At 42.3% G+C, this 25,415-nt stretch overlaps 1 protein-coding gene across 2 annotated transcripts in view; it reads right to left on the reverse strand.

Annotated features, from left to right (window-relative positions):
• The window catches only part of DYRK1A (dual specificity tyrosine phosphorylation regulated kinase 1A), an 833,667-nt gene that overhangs the window by 419,982 nt on the left and 388,270 nt on the right, over window positions 1–25,415 (reverse strand). For both annotated transcript variants that reach the window (XR_008401316.1, XM_053705933.1), the window contains exon 10: window positions 493–633. Coding sequence is in view for 1 of the 2 variants with exons in the window: in XM_053705933.1 (XP_053561908.1) it covers window positions 493–633 (141 nt within the window). In the remaining variant the exon portion in view is untranslated. The remainder of the gene's footprint in view (window positions 1–492; window positions 634–25,415) is intronic.

The following is a 25,415-nucleotide window of genomic DNA, read 5'->3' on the forward strand; positions in this document are numbered from 1 at the left end:
TTATCATATTTTATAATTTTTTTATGGTAAATTATAAGATATGATGAAAATAATGGTATCTTTAGAAAGTCCATTTAATGGCAAGAAAAAAACGGTATATAATATGTGTGGGTACAGAAAATGAGTAAGAAGAAAATTACAGCTAAACACAAACACCGCAGAAATGTAAAAATAGCTTTGGTCCTTAAGGGAAAGAAACTGAAAAATGGCCTTGTCCTTAAGGGGTTAAAACATAAGCGAAACATTATTAAAGTACAAAGGCTGGCACTCTTCTCATGAGAATCAGAAACTGTTCTGAACCCCTATTAAATATACAAGAGACATGCTCCTGCGCCTCTGCTATACACAAAAGGTTCTAACTAAGCAATATGGAGCTAGACCCTTGAGTGTATAGCGAAGGTACGGCAGGGTGCTTCTAGTATATTCAGTAGTGTATATAGTATGGGCAGTTTTGTCACAGACTTATAAAAAAAAATCCTATAAACAGCCAACCTTTTTTCCATCTTTGGTCTTTTTTAAGTTCCAAATGCCATCTGATGACTTTTCAAAGAATTTTCTTGCTTTTGGTGCCTGGTCAAGGATGTGAGCAGTTGGTATTCCTAAAACCTCTACAATTTTATTCATCTGGTCTACCTATAAAGAACAAACAAAAGAAAATTAAACAACATACCTAATAAGATTATTTCTAATTATATTTTCAAAGAATATCTACTAAATTGCACAAGATTTGTAGAGGTACAAAGGCTTTAAACTTGTGCTGTTCTGCCAACCTGTTTACAAAAGCAAGAGGATTACACTTTATTATTATACTTACCACTGACTAGACTGAGGAGGTAGAACATTCTTGTTACCGTTTCATTAACAAATTCATATTTGGGAAAGATATACTATAGGAGATAAATCTGTAACTTACAGAACTGCTTCCTAGAGCCTTTATAGCATGGTTTTGTAGTAAATATATTGGCAATCTGTAGACATTATATTTACCACTGACAATTCAAAATGGCTTTAGGGGACAATATTTATTGAGGCATTTTAATTAGTAAAAGAATTCTAGTTCATCGCTGTTTCTTGACAAATGACGTTGCAGTCTATTGCCAAAGTACCCATCACTACAGAAATGGGAGACTTTTTTTTTTTTTTTAACCCGGGACTGTTAATATAAAATGAAATACCATAATTAATGTAAGAACTTAGCTGATAAATTCATTTCTTTCATATGGGCAAGAGTCCATGAGCTAGTGACGTATGGGATATACATCCCTACCAGGAGGGGCAAAGTTTCCCAAACCTCAAAATGCCTATAAATACACCCCTCACCATACCCACAATTCAGTTTAACAAATAGCCAAGTAGTGGGGTGATGGAAAAAGGAGTAAAAAAGCATACAAAAAGAGGAACTGGAAATATAATTGTGCTTTTATACAAAAAATCATAACCACCAGAAAAATGGTGGGTCTCATGGACTCTTGCCAATATGAAATAAAACAGAATTTATGCTTACCTGATAAATTTCTTTCTCTTGTGATGTATCGAGTCCACGGATTCATCCATATTTGTGGGATATTCTCCTTCCTAACAGGAAGTGGCAAAGAGAGCACCCACAGCAGAGCTGTCTATATAGCTCCTCCATTAGCTCCGCCCCCCCAGTCATTCGACCGAAGGCTAGGAAGAAAAAGGAGAAACTATAGGGTGCAGAGGTGACTGAAGTTTTTAAACTAAAAATATACTACCTGTCTTAAACAGACAGGACAGGCCGTGGACTCGATACATCACAAGAGAAAGAAATTTATCAGGTAAGCATAAATTCTGTTTTCTCTTGTAAGAAGTATCGAGTCCACAGATTCATCCATACTTGTGGGATACCAATATCAAAGCTTTAGGACACGGATGAAGGGAGGGACAAGACAGGTACCCTAAACGGAAGGCACCACTGCTTGTAGAACCTTTCTCCCAAAAAGAGCCTCCAAAGCAAAAGTATCGAATTTGTAAAATTTGGGAAAAGTATGAAGCGAAGACCAAGTCGCCGCCTAACAAATCTGTTCAACAGAAGCATCATTTTTAAAAGCCCATGTGGAAGCCACTGCTCTAGTAGAATGAGCAGTAATTCTTTCAGGAGGCTGCTGGCCAGCAGTCTCATAAGCCAAACGGATGATGCTTTTCAGCCAAAAGGAAAGAGAGGTTGCCGTAGCCTTTTGACCTCTCCGTTTACCAGAATAAACAACAAACAATGAAGATGTTTGACGGAAATCTTTAGTTGCTTGTAAGTAGAACTTTAAAGCACGAACCACATCAAGATTGTGCAACAGACGTTCCTTCTTTGATGAAGAATTAGGACACAGAGATGGAACAACAATCTCCTGATTGATATTCCTATTAGAAACAACCTTAGGAAGAAACCCAGGTTTGGTATGCAAAACCACCTTATCTGCATGGAAAACAAGGTAAGGTGAGTCACACTGTAAAGCAGATAACTCTTCGAGCCGAAGCAGATAAATCTTCGAGCTGAAGAGATAGCTACTAAAAACAAAACTTTCCAAGATAGAAGCTTAATATCTATGGAATGCATAGGTTCAAACGGAACCCCTTGAAGAACTTTAAGAACTAAGTTTAGGCTCCATGGCGGAGCAACAGGTTTAAATACAGGCTTGATCCTGACCAAGGCCTGACTAAACGCTTGAACGTCTGGGACATCTGCCAGACGTTTGTGTAAAAGAATAGACAAAACAGATATTTGTCCATTTAAGGAACTAGCTGATAATCCCTTTTCCAATCCTTCTTGGAGAAAGGACAATATTCTAGGAATCCTAATCTTACTCCATGAGTAACCCATGGATTCACACCAATAAAAATATTTGCGCCAAATCTTATGATAGATCTTCCTGGTGACAGGCTTTCTAGCTTGAATCAGGGTATCAATGACCGACTCAGAGAAACCACACTTTGATAGAATCAGGCGTTCAATCTCCAAGCAGTCAGACGCAGAGAAATTAGATTTGGATGCGTGAATGGACGTTGGATTAGAAGGTCCTGCCTCATTAGCAGAGTCCACGGTGGAACCGATGACATGTCCACTAGGTCTGCATACCAAGTCCTGCGTGGTCACGCAGGTGCTATCAGAATCACCAAAGCTCTCTCCTGCTTGATTCTGGCAACCAGACGTGGGAGGAGAGGAAACGGTGGAAATATATAGGCCAAATTGAAGGACCAGGGCACTGCTAGAGCATCTATCAATACCGCCTGGGGATCCCGGGACCTGGACCTGTAACAAGGAAGTTTGGCATTCTAACGGGACGCCATGAGATCCAATTCTGGTGTGCCCCATAGCCGAGTCAGCTGGGCAAATACCTCCGGATGGAGCTCCCACTCCCCCGGATGAAAAGTCTGACGACTTAGGAAATCCGCCTCCCAGTTCTCCACTCCTGGGATATGGATTGCTGAGAGATGGCAAGAGTGATCCTCCGCCCATCGGATTATTTTGGTTACCTCCATCATCGCTAGAGAACTCTGTGTTCTTCCTTGATGATTGATATAAGCTACAAAAGTCTGATGAAATTGGCCGCAACTAGCTGAGGCCACGCCTGAAGCGCATTGAATATCGCTCTCAGTTCTAGAATGTTTATCGGGAGTAAAGTTTCCTCTCGAGACCATAAGCCCTGAGCTTTCAGGGAGTTCCAGACAGCACCCCAGCCTAGCAGGCTGGCATCTGTTGTTACTATGAGCCACTCTGGCCTGCGGAAACACATTCCCTGAGACAGGTGGTCCTGAGACAACCACCAGAGAAGAGAATCTCTGGTCTCCTGGTCCAAATGCAGTTGGGGAAAGAAATCTGCATAATCCCCATTCCACTGTTTGAGCATGCATAGTTGCAGTGGTCTGAGGTGTAGGCGGGCAAAAGGAACTATGTCCATTGCCGCTACTATGAGTCCAATTACCTCCATACACTGAGCCATTGATGGCTGAGGAATGGAATGAAGAGCTCGGCAAGTGGTTAAGAGTTTTGATTTTCTGACCTCCATCAGAAATATTTTCATTTCTACTGAGTCTATCAGAGTCCCTAGGAAGGAAACTCTTGTGAGAGGGAAGAGAGAACTCTTTTTTTATGTTCACCTTCCACCCGTGAGATCTCAGAAAAGCCAACACGATGTGAGACTTGGCTAGCTGGAAAGTCGACGTCTGAATCAAGATGTCGTCTAGATAAGGCGCCACTGCTATGCCCCGCGGTCTTAGAACCGCCAAAAGGGACCCTAGCACCTTTGTGAATATTCTGGGAGCCGTTGCCAACCCGAAAGGAAGGGCCACGAACTGGTAATGCCTGTCCAGAAAGGCGAATCTGAGGAATTGATGATGATCTCTGTGAATAGGGATGTGTAGATACGCATCCTTTAATCCACGGTAGTCATATATTGACCCTCCTTGATCAGAGGTAGAATAGTCCGAATAGTCTCCATCTTGAATGATGGTACTCTGAGGAACTTGTTTAGAATTTTGAGATCCAAGATTGGTCTGAAAGTTCCCTCTTTTTTGGGAACCACAAACAGGTTTGAGTAAAAACCTAGCCCTTGTTCCGCTTTTGGAACTGGGCGGACCACTCCCATGGTATGTAGGTCTTCTACACAGCGTAAGAACGCCTCTCTCTTTGTCTGGTTTGCAGACAATTGAGAAACATGAAATCTCCCCCTTGGGGGGGAGTCTTTGAAGTCCAGAAGATATCCCTGGGACACAATTTCTAAAGCCCAGGAATCGTGAACATCTCTGGCCCAAGCCTGAGCGAAGAGAGAGAGTCTGCCCCCTACTAGAACCGGTCCAGGATCGGGGGCTACCCCTTCATGCTGTCTTGGAGGCAGCAGCAGGCTTCTTGGCCTGTTTACCTTTGTTCCAAGCCTGGTTCGGTCTCCAGACTGACTTGGATTGGGCAAAATTCCCCTCTTGCTTTGCAGCAGGGGAAGCTGAAGTGGGACCACCCTTGAAGTTCCGAAAGGAACGAAAAACATAATTTATGCTTACCTGATAAATTTATTTCTCTTGTAGTGTGTTCAGTCCACGGGTCATCCATTACTTATGGGATATATTCTCCTTCCCAACAGGAAGTTGCAAGAGGATCACCCAAGCAGAGCTGCTATATAGCTCCTCCCCTCACATGTCATATCCAGTCATTCGACCGAAACAAGACGCGAAAAGAGAAACTATAGGGTGCAGTGGTGACTGGAGTTATAATTTAAAATTTAGAACCTGCCTCAAAAAAGACAGGGCGGGCCGTGGACTGAACACACTACAAGAGAAATAAATTTATCAGGTAAGCATAAATTATGTTTTCTCTTGTTAAGTGTGTTCAGTCCACGGGTCATCCATTACTTATGGGATACCAATACCAAAGCTAAAGTACACGGATGATGGGAGGGACAAGGCAGGAACTTTAAACAGAAGGAACCACTGCCTGTAGAACCTTTCTCCCAAAAACAGCCTCCGAAGAACAAAAGTATCAAATTTGTAAAATTTGGAAAAAGTATGAAGTGAAGACCAAGTTGCAGCCTTGCAAATCTGTTCAACAGAGGCCTCATTCTTAAAGGCCCAAGTGGAAGCCACAGCTCTAGTGGAATGAGCTGTAATTCGTTCAGGAGGCTGCTGACCAGCAGTCTCATAGGCTAAACGTATTATGCTACGAAGCCAAAAAGAGAGAGAGGTAGCCGAAGCCTTTTGACCTCTCCTCTGTCCAGAGTAAACGACAAACAAAGAAGAAGTTTGCCGAAAATCTTTAGTTGCCTGTAAGTAAAACTTCAGGGCACGGACTACGTCTAGATTATGCAAAAGACGTTCCTTCTTTGAAGAAGGATTAGGACATAATGATGGAACAACAATCTCTTGATTGATATTCCTGTTAGAAACAACCTTAGGTAAAAACCCAGGTTTAGTACGCAGGACTACCTTGTCTGAATGAAAGATCAGATAAGGGGAATCACAATGTAAGGCAGATAACTCAGAGACTCTTCGAGCCGAGGAAATAGCCATCAAAAACAGAACTTTCCAAGATAAAAGTTTAATATCAATGGAATGAAGGGGTTCAAACGGAACACCCTGCAGAACTTTAAGAACCAAGTTTAAGCTCCAAGGAGGAGCAACAGTTTTAAATACAGGTTTAATTCTAGCCAAAGCCTGACAAAAAGCCTGGACGTCTGGATTGTCTGCCAGACGCTTGTGTAAAAGAATAGAGCAGAAATCTGTCCCTTTAGTGAACTAGCGGATAAGCCCTTTTCTAAACCCTCTTGTAGAAAGGACAATATCCTAGGAATCCTAACCTTACTCCATGAGTAACTCTTGGATTCACACCAATATAAATATTTATGCCATATCTTATGGTAAATTTTTCTGGTAACAGGTTTCCGAGCCTGTATTAATGTATCAATAACCGAATCCGAAAACCCACGCTTTGATAGAATCAAGCGTTCAATTTCCAAGCAGTCAGCCTCAGAGAAATTAGGTTTGGATGGTTGAAAGGACCCTGAATTAGAAGGTCCTGCCTCAGGGGTAGAGACCATGGTGGACAGGACGACATGTCCACTAGGTCTGAATACCAGGTCCTGCGTGGCCACGCAGGCGCTATCAGAATCACTGATGCTCTCTCCTGTTTGATCCTGGCAATCAGTCGAGGTAGCAACGGAAAAGGTAGAAACACATAAGCTATGTTGAAAACCCAAGGGGCTGCTAGTGCATCTACCAGCACCGCTCCCGGGTCCCTGGACCTGGATCCGTAACAAGGAAGCTTGGCGTTCTGGCGAGATGCCATGAGATCCAGATCCGGTTTGCCCCAACGATGAATCAGTTGAGCAAATACCTCCGGGTGAAGTTCCCACTCCCCCGGATGAAAAGTCTGGCAACTTAGAAAATCCGCCTCCCAGTTCTCCACGCCTGGGATGTAGATCGCTGACAGGTGGCAAGAGTGAGACTCTGCCCAGCGAATTATCTTCGAGACTTCCAACATCGCTAGGGAACTCCTGGTTCCCCCTTGATGATTGATGTAAGCCACAGTCGTGATGTTGTCCGACTGAAATCTGATGAACCTCAGTGTTGCTATCTGAGGCCAAGCTAGAAGAGCATTGAATATTGCTCTTAATTCTAGAATGTTTATTGGGAGGAGTTTCTCCTCCTGAGTCCACGACCCCTGAGCCTTCAGGGAATTCCAGACTGCTCCCCAGCCTAGTAGGCTGGCATCTGTTGTTACAATTGTCCAATCTGGTCTGCAAAAGGTCATTCCTTTGGACAGATGAACCCGAGACAACCACCAGAGAAGAGAATCTCTGGTCTCCTGGTCCAGATTTAGCAAAGGGGACAGATCTGAGTAATCCCCGTTCCATTGACTTAGCATGCATAGTTGCAGCGGTCTGAGATGCAGGCGCGCAAATGGCACTATGTCCATTGCCGCGACCATTAAGCCGATTACTTCCATGCACTGAGCTACTGATGGGCTTGGAATGGAGTGAAGGACACGGCAAGCATTGAGAATCTTTGATAACCTGGACTCCGTCAGGTAAATCTTCATCTCTACAGAATCTATAAGAGTCCCTAGAAAAGGAACCCTTGTGAGTGGTAACAGAGAACTCTTTTCCACGTTCAATTTCCACCCATGCGACCTCAGAAATGCTAGAACTATCTCTGTATGAGACTTTGCATTTTGAAAACTTGACGCTTGTATCAGAATGTCGTCTAGGTACGGAGCCACCGCTATGCCTCATGGTCTTAGTACCGCCAGAAGTGAGCCCAGAACCTTCGTAAAAATTCTCGGGGCCGTAGCTAACCCGAAGGGAAGAGCTACAAACTGGTAATGCCTGTCTAGAAAAGCAAACCTTAGGTACCAATAATGATCTTTGTGAATCGGTATGTGAAGGTAGGCATCCTTTAAGTCCACTGTGGTCATATATTGAGCCTCTTGGATCATGGGTAGGATGGTCCGAATGGTTTCCATCTTGAACGATGGAACCCTTAGGAATTTGTTTAAGATTTTTAAGTCTAAGATTGGTCTGAATGTTCCCTCTTTTTTGGGAACCACAAACAGATTTGAGTAAAACCCTTGCCCTTGTTCCGTTCGCGGAACTGGGTGGATCACTCCCATCACTAAGAGGTCTTGTACACATTGTAGAAATGCCTCTTTCTTTACTAGGTTTGTTGATAACCTTGACAGATGAAACCTCCCTTGTGGAGGAGAAGTTTTGAAATCCAGAAGGTATCCCTGAGATACAATCTCCAACGTCCAGGGATCCTGTACATCTCTTGCCCAAGCCTGGGCGAAGAGAGAAAGTCTGCCCCCCACTAGATCCGTCTCCGGAGAGGGGGCCCTGTCTTCATGCTGTCTTAGGGGCGGAAGTAGGCTTTCTGGCCTGCTTGCCCTTGTTCCATGACTGGTTGCCTTTCCAACCCTGTCTGTAACGAGCAGTAGTTCCTTCCTGTTTTGGAGCGGAGGAAGTTGATGCTGCTCCTGCCTTGAAGTTACGAAAGGCACGAAAATTAGACTGTTTGGCCTTTGATTTGGCCCTGTCCTGAGGAAGGGTGTGGCCCTTACCTCCCGTAATGTCAGCAATAATTTCCTTCAAGCCGGGCCCGAATAAGGTCTGCCCTTTGAAGGGAATGTTAAGTAGTTTAGACTTAGAAGTTACATCTGCTGATCAGGATTTAAGCCATAGCGCCCTACGCGCCTGTATGGCGAATCCGGAATTTTTAGCCGTAAGTTTGGTTAAATGCACTACGGCATCTGAAACAAACGCATTAGCTAGTTTAAGCGTTCTAACTTTGCTCAAAGTCTCATCCAATGGTGCTGTGCGAATCGCCTCTTCCAGAGACTCAAACCAGAATGCCGCTTCAGCCGTGACAGGCGCAATGCATGCAAGAGGCTGCAATATAAAACCTTGTTGAACAAACATTTTCTTAAGGTAACCCTCTAATTTTTTATCCATTGGATCTGAGAAAGCACAGCTATCCTCCACCGGGATAGTGGTACGCTTGGCTAAAGTAGAAACCGCTCCCTCCACCTTAAGGACCGTCTGCCATAAGTCTCGTGTGGTGGCGTCTATAGGGAACATTTTTCTAAATATCGGAGGAGGGGAAAAAGGCACACCGGGTCTATCCCACTCCTTACTAATAATTTCTGTAAGCCTTTTTGGTATAGGAAAAACGTCAGTACACACCGGTACCGCATAGTATCTATCCAACCTACATAATTTCTCTGGGATTGTCACCGTGTCGCAATCATTCAGAGCCGCTAACACCTCCCCTAGTAACACGCGGAGGTTCTCAAGCTTAAATTTAAAATGTGAAATTTCTGAATCCGGTCTCCCCGGATCAGAACCGTCACCGACAGAATGAAGCTCACCGTCCTCATGTTCTGCAAATTGTGACGCAGTATCAGACATGGCTCTCGTGTCATCAGCGCGCTCTGTCCTTAACCCAGAGCTATCGCGCTTGCCTCTTAATTCGGGCATATTGTATAATACTTCTTTCATAACATTAGCCATATCATGTAAAGTGATTTGTAAGGGCCTTGATGTACTTGGCGCCTCAATCTTACGCATCTCCCGAGCGGGAGACGAAGGTACTGACACGTGAGGAGAGTTAGACGGCATAACTTCCCCCTCGTCGTCTGGTGATAATTTCTTTATCGGTACAGATTGACTTTTATTCAAAGTAATATCAATACAATTGGTACACATATTTCTATTGGGCTCCACATCGGCTTTTGAACACAATGAACAAGCAGATACCTCTGTATCAGACATGTCTAAACAGACTTAGCAATGAAGCTAGCAAGCTTGGAAATCACTCTCAATAAGTTTACAAGCAATTATAAAAAACGCTGCAGCGCTTTTAAAAACAGTTGAATTACAAAGAAAACTAATTCAGTTATAGACAAACAATTCTTAACGAGAAGTGTATTAATTAGCAGAGAATTGCACCCATTAGCAAAAGGATGATTAACCCCTCAATACCCAAAAACGGATATCAAATTAAGATTTAACGCTTTAATCACAGTCAAACACACTGTCACAGATCTGCTGTGACTGATTACCTCCCTCAAAAACGAATTTTGCAGACCCCTGAGCTCTCTAGAGACGTCCTGGATCAAGGAGGAAGAAACAGAAAGACTGTGCTAGAATTTTAACTGCGCAACAAGGCGCTAAAACAAGGTCCCTCCCACTCATATTACAACAGTGGGAGACCTGATATAACGGTTTCTATGCAGAAAAATACGTTAGCCATGTGGAAAAAAATCATGCCCAAAAGATTTATCACCAAAGTACCTCACAAAACGAATAACATGCCAGTAAACGTTTTAAAAACAACATTTTCAATGTCATGTAAAGTTATCACTAAGCCTGCTACCAGTCGCTTCCACTGCAGATAAGGCTTAAACATTATTTCAGTATTAACAGTATTTTCTCAGTCAAATTCTAGTCCCTAGAAAATAACTCAACTGCGCATACATTTATCAGCCTGATACCAGTCGCTACTACTGCATTTAAGGCTGTACTTACATCATATGGGTAACAGCAGTATTTTCTTAGTCAATTCCATTCCCAGAAAATAATGTACTGCACATACCTCATTTGCGGGGGACCCCGCATGCTATTCCCCTCTTTCTGAAGTTACCCTACTCCTCAGAATGTTGAGAACAGCCAGCGGATCTTAGTTACGTCTGCTAAGATCATAGAAAAACGCAGGCAGATTCTTCTCCAAATACTGCCTGAGATACAAAAAAACGGCACACTCCGGTGTCATTTTAAAATAACAAACTTTTGATTGAAGAATAATTAAGTAAAACTCCAACTCCTCTCGCGACCTCCTTCTTTGTTGAGGGTTGCAAGAGAATGACTGGATATGACATGTGAGGGGAGGAGCTATATAGCAGCTCTGCTTGGGTGATCCTCTTGCAACTTCCTGTTGGGAAGGAGAATATATCCCATAAGTAATGGATGACCCGTGGACTGAACACACTTAACAAGAGAAATTATTTTGTTTGGTCCTCATTTTATTTGTTTTATCTTGAGGGAGGGTGTGGCCTTTCCCTCCAGTGATGTCTGAAATAATCTCTTTCAGTTCAGGCCCTAATAGGGTCTTTCCTTTGAAAGGGATGTTCAAAAGTTTAGATTTTGACGACACATCAGCAGAACAGGACTTAAGCCATAACGCCCTGCGTGCTAAAATGGCAAAACCTGAATTCTTTGCCGCTAATTTAGCCAGTTGGAAAGCGGCATCTGTAATGAAAGAATTAGCCAACTTAAGGGCCTTAATTCTGTCCATAATATCCTCTAATGGAGTCTCCAATCTGAAGAGCCTCTTCTAGAGCCTCGAACCAGAAAACAGCTGCAGTAGTTACAGGAACAATGCATGCAATAGGTTGGAGAAGAAAACCTTGATGAACAAAAATTTTCTTCAGGAGACCCTCTAATTTTTTATCCATAGGATCTTTGAAAGGCACAACTGTCTTCGATAGGTATAGTTGTACGCTTATCCAGAGTAGAAATATCTCCCTCCACCTTAGGAACTGTCTGCCACAAGTCCCGCATGGTGTCAGATAGGGGAAACATTTTCTTAAAAACCGGAGGGGGAGCAAACGGAATACCTGGTCTATCCCACTCCTTAGTAACAATATTCACAATCCTCTTAGGGACTGGAAAAACATCAGTGTAAACAGGAACCTCTAAGTATTTGTCGATTTTACACAATTTCTCTGGGACCACTATAGGGTCACAATCATCTAGAGTCGCTAATACCTCCCTGAGCAATAAGCGGAGGTGTTCAAGCTTAAATTTAAAGACCGTCAAATCAGAATCTGTCTGAGGGAGCGTCTTTCCTGAATCAGAAATTTCTCCCTCAGATAACAAATCCCTTACCCCTACTTCAGAACATTGTGAGGGTATATCGGATACGGCTACTAAAGCGTCAGACGGTTCAGCATTTGTTCTTAACCCAGAGCTGTCACGCTTTCCTTGTAAACCAGGCAGTTTAGAGAAAACCTCTGTGAGGGTTTTAATCATAACTGTGGCCATGTCTTGTAAAGTAAATGAATTTGACGCACTAGAGGTACTTGACGTCACTTGTGCAGGCGTTACTGGTTGTGACACTTGGGGAGCGCTAGATGTTAAACCCTCATTTCCTTCTGTCTGAGAATCATCTATTGTAATATTTTTAGTGCTAAAATATGCTCTTTATAATTTATAGACATATCAGTGCAAGTGGGACACATTCTAAGAGGGGTTCCACAATGGCTACTAAACACATTGAACAAGGATTTTCCTTGGTGTCAGACATGTTAAACATGCTAGAAATGTAACAAGCAAGCTTGGAAAACACTTTAATCAAAGTAAATAACACTTAGAAAAAAACAGTACTGTGCCTTTAAGAGAAAAAAAGCTGCACAAACTCTGCAAAACAGTGTAAAAAAGCAGTAAACAAAACAAAATGTTTACAGTAGCATCATAAAGCTTTAGTAACTTTGCACAACTATGCAAATAAACAATTAACCCCTTAATGTAAAAACCGGATTGACAAAACGTCAAAACCGGTAAAAAAACGTTCAGCACCTTGCCACAGCTCTGCTGTGGCGCCTAGATGCCCTTTAGGAACGATTTGTGGGGGAAAAAACCTCTTTACAGCCCTCAAACACAGTAGGAACCTCTGGAAAAGTAGCTGGATGTTTTTGAGGAAAAGAAACTGCGCACCTGAGGCACGAAAATAGGCCCCTCCCACCTCACTCGATGTTATGGGGCCTAAAAGAAACACAACAGAGTGTTTCCTAAACTAGCCATGTGGGTTAATACCCCTTAAACAAGCCACAATGACCCCTTAAAGTTCATCAAAAACGTTATATTTGCAATAAAACCAAAACGTTTTTTTCCTATCAGTGTCACCAGTAACTAATGAGCCCTTTATGCAAGCTTGGATTCCTTTTCTTTTTCTGAATACAGCTTGCCTTTCCCTCATGGGGATATTGCCAGCCTTTTCTAGAAATAACAGTCTGTCTAGAAAAAAAATAGACTGAACATACCTCAATGCAGTTTAGCCTGCAAACCGTTCCCCCAACTGAAGTTTTCCTGTACTCTTCAGCCCTTGTGAGAACAGCAGTGGATCTTAGTTACAAAGTGCTAAGATCATCATCCTCCTTGCAGAAAATGTCATCCCTTTTCTGCCAGAGAGTAAATAGTACACACCGGTACCATTTAAAATAACAAACTTTTGCTTGAGAAAATAAAAACTAACATTTTTGTCACCACACTCACTTTACCCTTCCTAGCAGTTAAGCAGGCAAAGAGAATGACTGGGGGGGCGGAGCTAAGGGAGGAGCTATATAGACAGCTCTGCTGTGGGTGCTTGCTCTCTTTGCCACTTCCTGTTAGGAAGGAGAATATCCCACAAGTATGGATGAATCTGTGGACTCGATACAGCTTACAAGAGAAATTAATTTATCAGGTAAGTTCTTACATAAATTATGTTTTCTTTCATGTAATTGACAAGAGTCCATGAGCTAGTGATGTATGGGATAGAAATACCCAAGATGCGGAAGTCCACAGAAGAGTCACTAGAAAGGGAGGGATAAAATAAAAACAGCCATTGTACGCTGAAAAGATTAAATCCACAAAAAAATAAGTTTTTCTCATAAATTGAAAGAAAAAAAACTTAAAACATTAGCAGAAAAATCAAACAAACAGCTGCCTGAAAAACTTTTCTACCAAAGACTGCTTAAGAAGAAGCAAATACATCAAAATGGTAACATTTAGTAAATGTTTGCATGCAAAGAAGACCAAGTTGCTGCTTTGCAAATCTGATCAACTGAAGCTTCATTCTTAAAAGCCCAAGAAGTAGAGACTGATCTAGTAGAATGAGCTGTGATCCTCTGAGGCAGGGACTGTCCCGCCTCCAAATAAGCTTTATGAATCAAAAGCTTCAACCAGGATGCCAAAGAAATGGCAGAAGCTTTCTGACCTTTCCTAGAACCAGAGAAGACAACAAATAGACCAGAGTTCTTCCTAAAATATTTAGTAGCTTTAACATAATATTTCAAAGCTCTTACAACATCCAAAGAATGCAAAGATCTTTCAAGAACATTCTTGGGATTAGGACACAAGGAAGGAACAGCAATTTCCCTACTAATATTGTTAGAATTCCCAACCTTAGGAAGAAATTTAAACAAAGTATGCAAAACAGCCTTTTCCTGATGGAAAATCAGAAAAGGAGATTCACAAGAGAGGGCAGACAATTTGGAAACTCATCTAGCTGAAGAGATAGCCAAAAGAAAAAACACTTTCCAAGAAAGTAGTTTAATATCCAAAGAATGCATAGGCTCAAAAGGAGGAGCCTGCAAAGTCTTCAAAACCAAATTAAGACTCCAAGGAGGAGAAATTGATTTAATAACAGGCTTGATACGAACCAAAGCCTGAACAAAACAGTGAATATCAGGAAGCTTAGCAATCTTTCTATGAAATAAAACAGAAAGAGCAGAGATGTGTCCCTTCAAAGTACTTGCAGAGAAACCTTTATCCAAACCATCCTGAAGAAACTGTAAAATTCTAGGAATTCTAAAAGAATGCCAGGAAAATTTATGAGAAGAACACCATGAAAGGAAGCATATATCTCACAGCGCCGTCACCATAAAAACCCTTATAGCTTATTAGGATGTGGATACTTAGTTTATCCTGTGCGAATCAAAGAGAGTGAAGTCTAAGGAGCGCCAAGAAGAAGGCAAAGGTTTATGTGTTCACAATATATGTTCACAATAAAACATTTATTTATAAATTTAAAACTAACAGATATATAACAATACTAATATTCACAAAATATAAAATCAATCATGGATCCCTGTTGTTAACAATATAACATGTATAAAACATATAGTGGAGGTAGTGATAAAATGTTTATGACTAATTATGCATTAAACCTGTCTGGTAAGATGATGTCAGATTTGTCCCTTAGTCCAATATATAAAAAAAAAACACTTGTAGATGGTGAGTCTTAGAAGAATCCTTACTCAAATTTGTGCAAATAATTCATGTGGTGAGTGGTCAGATGACCTGATGAATGATTAAATCCTAAAAAATCCAAGAAATATATCAAAAATTAAAAATTAAAAACACCAAAGAAATGTGTGCTTTAAAAATGTGTTTGCAAACTGCTAGAAAAAATTTGAAAAAAATATATAAAAATGTGAAAAATAAAAATGTGAAAAAAATGTGAAAAATAAACTGAAAAAATAATTTCTCCTTGTTGATAAGTCTCCAAGTGATATATGTGATTTAAAAGGAGTAGTGTAGAGAATAATCCAGTGTTTTATATCCAAAAACTAAAAATCTTCCAATTCAAATCATGTAGGTAAAAAAAATACAACATAGTGCAATAATGCTTAAATAATATCACAATGAATTGAAATAAGGCTTACCATGAAGTGTCAACGCGTTTCGGCCCTTCCTTAGGCCTTTATCAAGACTATACTTGACTATAGGTTCCAATTGGAAACCTTCTTCAAGTTGGAATAAATCCAAGCCTTTTAAGAAACCAGAGTCTTTAGGGGAAGGATTGGTTTTCTGTTCCTTATTCTGTTGAAAAGGACGAAAACGATTAGAAGCTTTAGATTTACCTTTAGATCTTTTATCCTGAGGCAAAAAAACTCCCTTCCCCCCAGTGATAGTTGAAATAATTGAATCCAACTGAGAACCAAATACATTGTTACCTTGGAAAGAAAGCGATAGTAATCTAGACTTGGATACCATGTCAGCATTCCAAAATTTGAGCCATAAAGTTCTTCTAGCTAAAATAGCATAGACAGGTTTAACATCAATTTTGATGATATAAAAAATGGCATCACAGATAAAATGATTAGCAAGTTGAAGCAAACGAACAATGCTAGACAAATCGGGATCTGTTTCCTGTTGCGCTAGGCTATCCAACCAAAAGGTTGATGCAGCCGCAACATCAACAATAGAAATGGCAGGCCTGAGAAGATAGCCAGAATATAAATAAGCTTTCCTTAGATAAGATTCAAGTTACCTATCTAAAGGATCTTTAAAAAAAAGTACTGTCTTCCATAGGAATAGTAGTAAGTTTGGCAAGAGTAGAAATAGCCCCATCAACTTTGGGGATTTTTTCCCAAAACTCTAATCTAGCAGCTGGCAAAGGGTACAACCTTTAAACCTAGAAGAAGGAATGAAAGAAGTACCAGGCTTAACCCATTCCTTAGTAATCGCATCAGAAATAGCATCAGAAACTTGAAAAACCTCAGGAGTAACCACAGGAGGTTTCTAAACAGAATTTAAACGTTTACTCGTTTTGATATCAACTAGACTCGACTCCTCAACATCCAAAGTAACCAACACTTCTTTTAACAAGGAACGAATATACACAATCTTGAAAAGATAAGTAGATTTGTCAGTGTCAATGTCTGAGGTAGGATCTTCTGAATCAGAGAGATCCTCATCAGAGCAGGATATTTCAGTATGTTGTCGGTCATTAGAAATTTCATCAATTTTATGAGAAGTTTTAAAATACCTTTTACGTTTATTAAAAGGCGGAATAGCAGACAAAGCCTTCTGTATTGCATTAGCAATATAATTTTTCATATCAACAGGGATATCATGTACATTAGATGTTGAAGGAACAACAGAAACTGTACTAGTACTGATGGAAACGTTTTCTGCGTGCAAAAGCTTATCATGACATTTGTTACATACTACAGCTGGACATATAATCTCAGCTAACTTACAACAGATACACCTAGCTTTGGTAGAGCTGTGATCAGGCAGCAGGGTTCCAACAGTTGCTTCTGAGACAGGATCAGAATGAGACATCTTGCAAAATAAAAACAACATTAAAGCAAAATTTACAATTTCCTAATATGGCAGTTTCAGGAATGGGGAAAAAATGCAAACAGCATAGGCCACTGAGCATATAGAAGGCAAGAGGCATATAGGAAGTGGGGTAAAAAAATAAACTAAATTTTTTAGCGCCAAGAATGACCCACAACAGTAAGTTAAGAAAAAAAAATCATCAAAGACGCAACCTCGTGCAAGAAAACCTGGTGAACTTGCCGACTTGCGTAATCAAAGACGTACCTTCACACCAAAAAAATTCTTGTGCCAAGAACGACGCAATAAATAATAGCATTTTGCACCTTCGCGAGCCTAATTTTGCCCGCGAAATTAAAAGAAAAAACAAACAGTCAATTTGAAAAAAGGACATCCCAAACTGAAACTGACCTGACTCATGGCAAATATAAGTAAAATACGTATATTTAAAACTTTATATTAATACATAAAGCACAAAACCATAGATGAGAGTGTCTTAAATAATGAAAACATACTTACCGACACTCATCCAGATATAGCAGATAGCCAAACCAGTACTGAAAAAGTATCAGCAGAGGTAATGGTATATAGGAGTATATCGTCGATCTGAAAATGGAGGTAGGAGATGAATCCCTACGACCGATAAGAGAGTACCTTTGAAAAGATTACCCACGAGGAAAACCATAAAATCAATAGACGATACTCCCTTCACATCCCTCTGACAAACACTGTACTCAGAGGATTTGGGCTTCAAAATGCTTAGAAGCGCTTATCACAGAAGAAATCAAGCACAAACTTACTTCACCACCTCCATAGGGAGGTAAAGTTTGTAAAACTGAATTGTGGGTGTGGGGTGGGGTGTATTTATAGGCATTTTGAGGTTTGGGAAAACAAAATGTATGCTTACCTGATAAATGTATTTCTTTATGACACAATGAGTCCACTGATCTTCTAATTACTATTGGGAATATCACTCAGGAGACGATAAAGAGCATCACAGCAAAGCTGTTAAACATCACCTCCCTTCCCTCCAACCTCAGTCATTCGACCAAAGCAATGGACAGAAAGGAAGCAACAAGGTGCAGAGGTGTCTGAAGTTTATAACATACCAACAAAACCTGTCCAAAAAGGACAGGGCGGGCCGTGGACTGATCGTGTCAAGAAATAAATAAATTTATTAGGTAAGCATAAATTTAGTTTTCTTTCTAATGACACGGTGAGCCCACGGATCATCTAATTACTATTGGGAATCAATACCCAAGCTAGAGTACACAGATGATAAGGGAGGGACAAGACAGGGAACCTAAACGGAAGCCACCACTGCTTGAAGAACCTTTCTCCCAAAAGAAGCCTCAGCCGAGGCAAAAGTATCAAATTGTGAAGAGAGGACCAAGTTGCAGCCTTGCAAATCTGTTCCACAGCTTCATTTTTGAATGCCCAGGAAGAGGACACAGCCCTCGTAGAATTAACCGTAACTCTCTCAGGAGGCTGCTGTCCAGCAGTTTCATAGGCAAACCGAATGATACTCTTCAGCCACAAAGAAAGAGAAGTAGCAGTAGCTTTCTGCCCCTTACGTTTCCCAGAGAATACCACAAACAGAGCAGAAGACTGACGAAAATCCTTAGTCACCTGTAAATAGAATTTTAATGCACGCACCACGTCCAGATTGTGCAGAAGCCATTCCTTCTGAGAAGAAGGATTAGGACACAAGGAAGGAACAACAATCTCCTGATTAATGTTCCGATCTGCAACTACTTTAGGGAGAAACCCTAACTTAGTATGCAAAACTACCTTATCCGAATGAAAAATACAGTAAGAAGACTCATAATGTAATGCCAAGAGCTCTGACACTCTACGAGCAGATGAAATAGCAACAAGAAACAAAACTTTCCAAGATAACAACTTAATATCTAAGGAATGCATAGAGCCCCTTCAAGAACCTTAAGAACAAAATTAAGACTCCAGGGAGGAGTAACTGGCTTGAACACAGGCCTGATCCTAACCAAGGCCTGACAAAACGATTGCACATCTGGGACGTCCGTCAGACGTTTATGTAACAAAATAGACAAGGCAGATATTTGACGCTTTAGGGAAATTGCAGATAAACCCTTTTCCAAACCTTCTTGGAGAAAGGACAGAATTCTAGGAATCCTAACTGTTCTCCAAGAGTAGCCCTTGGATTCAAACCAATACAGATATTTACGCCATATCTTATGGTAAATCTTTCTAGTCACAGGTTTACGAGCCTGAATCATGGTCTCAATGAACGATTCCGAAAATCCACGCTTGGATAAAATTAAGCGTTCAATCTCCAAGCAGTCAGCTTCAGAGAAACTAGATTTGGATGAAGGAAGGGCTCTTGAAGTAGAAGGTCCTTTCTCAATCGGCCACGCCAGTGCAATGAGGATCACCGACGCCCTCTCCTGCTTGATTCGAGCAATGACCCGAGGCAGAAGAGCAAACGGACGAAATAGGTATGAGAGACCGAAATCCCAAGGAACCGCCAGGGCGTCTATCAGTACAGTCTGAGGGTCCCTTGACCTCGATCCGTACCGCTGAAGCTTGGCATTCTGCCGAGATGCCATGAGACCCACTTCCGGCTGACCCCATTTGAGAATCAGGCTGGAAAACACTTCCGGATGGAGTTCCCACTCCCCCAGGTGAAAGGTCTGTCTGCTCAGAAAATCCGCCTCCCAGCTGTCCACTCCTGGGACGTGGATTACCACCAGACAGCAATTGTGGGTCTCCGCCCACTGAATTATCTTGGCTACCTCTGCCATGGCCAAGGAACTCTGCGTTCCTCCCTGATGGTTGATGTAAGCCACTGAAGTTATGTTGTCCGATTGGAACCTAATGAACTGGGCCGAGGCTAACTGAGGCCAGGCCAGAAGAGAATTGAAGATTGCTCTCAGCTCCAGAATGTTTATGGGTAGGACAGACTCCGACCGAGTCCATGCTCCCTGAGTCTTTAGAGAGCCCCAGACTGCTCCCCATCCCAGAAGGCTGGCGTCCGTTGTCACAATCACCCAGGTGGGTCTGCGGGAGCAAGTTCCCTGGGAAAGATGGTCCTGAGACAACCACCAAAGAAGAGAATACCTTGTCTCCTGTTCCAGATGTAATTGTGGAGAGAGGTCCGCATAATTTCCGCTCCACTGCCTGAGCATGCATAACTGCAGAGGTTTGAGGTGGAAAACAGAATTTATGTTTACCTGATAAATTACTTTCTCCAACGGTGTGTCCGGTCCACGGCGTCATCCTTACTTGTGGGATATTCTCTTCCCCAACAGGAAATGGCAAAGAGCCCAGCAAAGCTGGTCACATGATCCCTCCTAGGCTCCGCCTACCCCAGTCATTCGACCGACGTTAAGGAGGAATATTTGCATAGGAGAAACCATATGGTACCGTGGTGACTGTAGTTAAAGAAAATAAATTATCAGACCTGATTAAAAAACCAGGGCGGGCCGTGGACCGGACACACCGTTGGAGAAAGTAATTTATCAGGTAAACATAAATTCTGTTTTCTCCAACATAGGTGTGTCCGGTCCACGGCGTCATCCTTACTTGTGGGAACCAATACCAAAGCTTTAGGACACGGATGAAGGGAGGGAGCAAATCAGGTCACCTAAATGGAAGGCACCACGGCTTGCAAAACCTTTCTCCCAAAAATAGCCTCAGAAGAAGCAAAAGTATCAAACTTGTAAAATTTGGTAAAAGTGTGCAGTGAAGACCAAGTCGCTGCCCTACATATCTGATCAACAGAAGCCTCGTTCTTGAAGGCCCATGTGGAAGCCACAGCCCTAGTGGAATGAGCTGTGATTCTTTCGGGAGGCTGCCGTCCGGCAGTCTCGTAAGCCAATCTGATGATGCTTTTAATCCAAAAAGAGAGAGAGGTAGAAGTTGCTTTTTGACCTCTCCTTTTACCTGAATAAACAACAAACAAGGAAGATGTTTGTCTAAAATCCTTTGTAGCATCTAAATAGAATTTTAGAGCGCGAACAACATCCAAATTGTGCAACAAACGTTCCTTCCTTGAAACTGGTTTCGGACACAGAGAAGGTACGATAATCTCCTGGTTAATGTTTTTGTTAGAAACAACTTTTGGAAGAAAACCAGGTTTAGTACGTAAAACCACCTTATCTGCATGGAACACCAGATAAGGAGGAGAACACTGCAGAGCAGATAATTCTGAAACTCTTCTAGCAGAAGCAATTGCAACTAAAAACAAAACTTTCCAAGATAATAACTTAATATCAACGGAATGTAAGGGTTCAAACGGAACCCCCTGAAGAACTGAAAGAACTAAATTGAGACTCCAAGGAGGAGTCAAAGGTTTGTAAACAGGCTTGATTCTAACCAGAGCCTGATCAAAGGCTTGAACATCTGGCACAGCTGCCAGCTTTTTGTGAAGTAACACCGACAAGGCAGAAATCTGTCCCTTCAGGGAACTTGCAGATAATCCTTTTTCCAATCCTTCTTGAAGGAAGGATAGAATCCTAGGAATCTTAACCTTGTCCCAAGGGAATCCTTTAGATTCACACCAACAGATATATTTTTTCCAAATTTTGTGGTAAATCTTTCTAGTTACAGGCTTTCTGGCCTGAACAAGAGTATCGATAACAGAATCTGAGAATCCTCGCTTCGATAAAATCAAGCGTTCAATCTCCAAGCAGTCAGCTGGAGTGAAACCAGATTCGGATGTTCGAACGGACCCTGAACAAGAAGGTCTCGTCTCAAAGGTAGCTTCCAAGGTGGAGCCGATGACATATTCACCAGATCTGCATACCAAGTCCTGCGTGGCCACGCAGGAGCTATCAAGATCACCGACGCCCTCTCCTGATTGATCCTGGCTACCAGCCTGGGGATGAGAGGAAATGGCGGGAACACATAAGCTAGTTTGAAGGTCCAAGGTGCTACTAGTGCATCCACTAGAGCCGCCTTGGGATCCCTGGATCTGGCCCCGTAGCAAGGAACTTTGAAGTTCTGACGAGAGGCCATCAGATCCATGTCTGGAATGCCCCACAGGTGAGTGACTTGGGCAAAGATTTCCGGATGGAGTTCCCACTCCCCCGGATGCAATGTCTGACGACTCAGAAAATCCGCTTCCCAATTTTCCACTCCTGGGATGTGGATAGCAGACAGGTGGCAGGAGTGAGACTCCGCCCATAGAATGATTTTGGTCACTTCTTCCATCGCTAGGGAACTCCTTGTTCCCCCCTGATGGTTGATGTACGCAACAGTTGTCATGTTGTCTGATTGAAACCGTATGAACTTGGTCCTCGCTAGCTGAGGCCAAGCCTTGAGAGCATTGAATATCGCTCTCAGTTCCAGAATATTTATCGGTAGAAGAGATTCTTCCCGAGACCAAAGACCCTGAGCTTTCAGGGATCCCCAGACCGCGCCCCAGCCCATCAGACTGGCGTCGGTCGTGACAATGACCCACTCTGGTCTGCGGAATGTCATCCCTTGTGACAGGTTGTCCAGGGACAGCCACCAACGGAGTGAGTCTCTGGTCCTCTGATTTACTTGTATCTTCGGAGACAAGTCTGTATAGTCCCCATTCCACTGACTGAGCATGCACAGTTGTAATGGTCTTAGATGAATGCGCGCAAAAGGAACTATGTCCATTGCCGCTACCATCAACCCGATCACTTCCATGCACTGAGCTATGGAAGGAAGAGGAACGGAATGAAGTATCCGACAAGAGTCTAGAAGTTTTGTTTTTCTGACCTCTGTCAGAAAAATCCTCATTTCTAAGGAGTCTATAATTGTTCCCAAGAAGGGAACCCTTGTTGACGGGGATAGAGAACTCTTTTCCGCGTTCACTTTCCATCCGTGAGATCTGAGAAAGGCCAGGACGATGTCCGTGTGAGCCCTTGCTTGAGGAAGGGACGACGCTTGAATCAGAATGTCGTCCAAGTAAGGTACTACCGCAACGCCCCTTGGTCGTAGCACAGCTAGAAGGGACCCTAGTACCTTTGTGAAAATCCTTGGAGCAGTGGCTAATCCGAAAGGAAGCGCCACGAACTGGTAATGTTTGTCCAGGAATGCGAACCTTAGGAACCGATGATGTTCCTTGTGGATAGGAATATGTAGATACGCATCCTTTAAATCCACCGTGGTCATGAATTGACCTTCCTGGATGGAAGGAAGAATAGTTCGAATGGTTTCCATCTTGAACGATGGAACCTTGAGAAACTTGTTTAAGATCTTGAGATCTAAGATTGGTCTGAACGTTCCCTCTTTTTTGGGAACTATGAACAGATTGGAGTAGAACCCCATCCCTTGTTCTCTTAATGGAACTGGATGAATCACTCCCATTTTTAACAGGTCTTCTACACAATGTAAGAACGCCTGTCTTTTTATGTGGTCTGAAGACAACTGAGACCTGTGGAACCTCCCCCTTGGGGGAAGTCCCTTGAATTCCAGAAGATAACCTTGGGAGACTATTTCTAGCGCCCAAGGATCCAGAACATCTCTTGCCCAAGCCTGAGCGAAGAGAGAGAGTCTGCCCCCCACCAGATCCGGTCCCGGATCGGGGGCCAACATTTCATGCTGTCTTGGTAGCAGTGGCAGGTTTCTTGGCCTGCTTTCCCTTGTTCCAGCCTTGCATTGGTCTCCAAGCTGGCTTGGCTTGAGAAGTATTACCCTCTTGCTTAGAGGACGTAGCACTTTGGGCTGGTCCGTTTTTACGAAAGGGACGAAAATTAGGTCTATTTTTTGCCTTGAAAGGCCGATCCTGAGGAAGGGCGTGGCCCTTACCCCCAGTGATATCAGAGATAATCTCTTTCAAGTCAGGGCCAAACAGCGTTTTCCCCTTGAAAGGAATGTTTAGTAGCTTGTTCTTGGAAGACGCATCAGCCGACCAAGATTTCAACCAAAGCGCTCTGCGCGCCACAATAGCAAACCCAGAATTCTTAGCCGCTAACCTAGCCAATTGCAAAGTGGCGTCTAGGGTGAAAGAATTAGCCAATTTGAGAGCATTGATTCTGTCCATAATCTCCTCATAAGGAGGAGAATCACTATCGAGCGTCTTTATCAGCTCATCGAACCAAAAACATGCGGCTGTAGCGACAGGGACAATGCATGAAATTGGTTGTAGAAGGTAACCCTGCTGAACAAACATCTTTTTAAGCAAACCTTCTAATTTTTTATCCATAGGATCTTTGAAAGCACAACTATCCTCTATGGGTATAGTGGTGCGTTTGTTTAAAGTGGAAACCGCTCCCTCGACCTTGGGGACTGTCTGCCATAAGTCCTTTCTGGGGTCGACCATAGGAAACAATTTTTTAAATATGGGGGGAGGGACGAAAGGAATACCGGGCCTTTCCCATTCTTTATTAACAATGTCCGCCACCCGCTTGGGTATAGGAAAAGCTTCTGGGAGCCCCGGCACCTCTAGGAACTTGTCCATTTTACATAGTTTCTCTGGGATGACCAACTATTCACAATCATCCAGAGTGGATAATACCTCCTTAAGCAGAATGCGGAGATGTTCCAACTTAAATTTAAATGCAATCACATCAGGTTCAGCCTGTTGAGAAATGTTCCCTGAATCAGTAATTTCTCCCTCAGACAAAACCTCCCTGGCCCCATCAGACTGGGTTAGGGGCCCTTCAGAGATATTAATATCAGCGTCGTCATGCTCTTCAGTATCTAAAACAGAGCAGCCACGCTTACGCTGACAAGGGTTCATTTTGGCTAAAATGTTTTTGACAGAATTATCCATTACAGCCGTTAATTGTTGCATAGTAAGGAGTATTGGCGCGCTAGATGTACTAGGGGCCTCCTGAGTGGGCAAGACTCGTGTAGACGAAGGATGGAATGATGCAGTACCATGCTTACTCCCCTCACTTGAGGAATCATCTTGGGCATCATTGTCATTATCACATAAATCACATTTATTTAAATGAATAGGAATTCTGGCTTCCCCACATTCAGAACACAGTCTATCTGGTAGTTCAGACATGTTAAACAGGCATAAACTTGATAACAAAGTACAAAAACGTTTTAAAATAAAACCGTTACTGTCACTTTAAATTTTAAACTGAACACACTTTATTACTGCAATTGCGAAAAAACATGAAGGAATTGTTCAAAATTCACCAAATTTTCACCACAGTGTCTTAAAGCCTTAAAAGTATTGCACACCAAATTTGGAAGCTTTAACCCTTAAAATAACGGAACCGGAGCCGTTTTAAACTTTAACCCCTTTACAGTCCCTGGTATCTGCTTTGCTGAGACCCAACCAAGCCCAAAGGGGAATACGATACCAAATGACGCCTTCAGAAAGTCTTTTCTAAGTATCAGAGCTCCTCTCACATGCGACTGCATGCCATGCCTCTCAAAAACAAGTGCGCCACACCGGCGCGAAAATGAGGCTCTGCTTAAGCTTTGGGAAAGCCCCTAAGGAATAAGGTGTCTAATACAGTGCCTGCCGATATTATTATATCAAAATACCCAGATAAAATGATTCCTCAAGGCTAAATATGTGTTAATAATGAATCGATTTAGCCCAGAAACAGTCTACAGTCTTAATAAGCCCTTGTGAAGCCCTTATTTATGATCGTAATAAACATGGCTTACCGGATCCCATAG

Source organism: Bombina bombina, chromosome 3 (assembly GCF_027579735.1).
Source record: "Bombina bombina isolate aBomBom1 chromosome 3, aBomBom1.pri, whole genome shotgun sequence".
Lineage (NCBI taxonomy): Eukaryota > Metazoa > Chordata > Amphibia > Anura > Bombinatoridae > Bombina > Bombina bombina.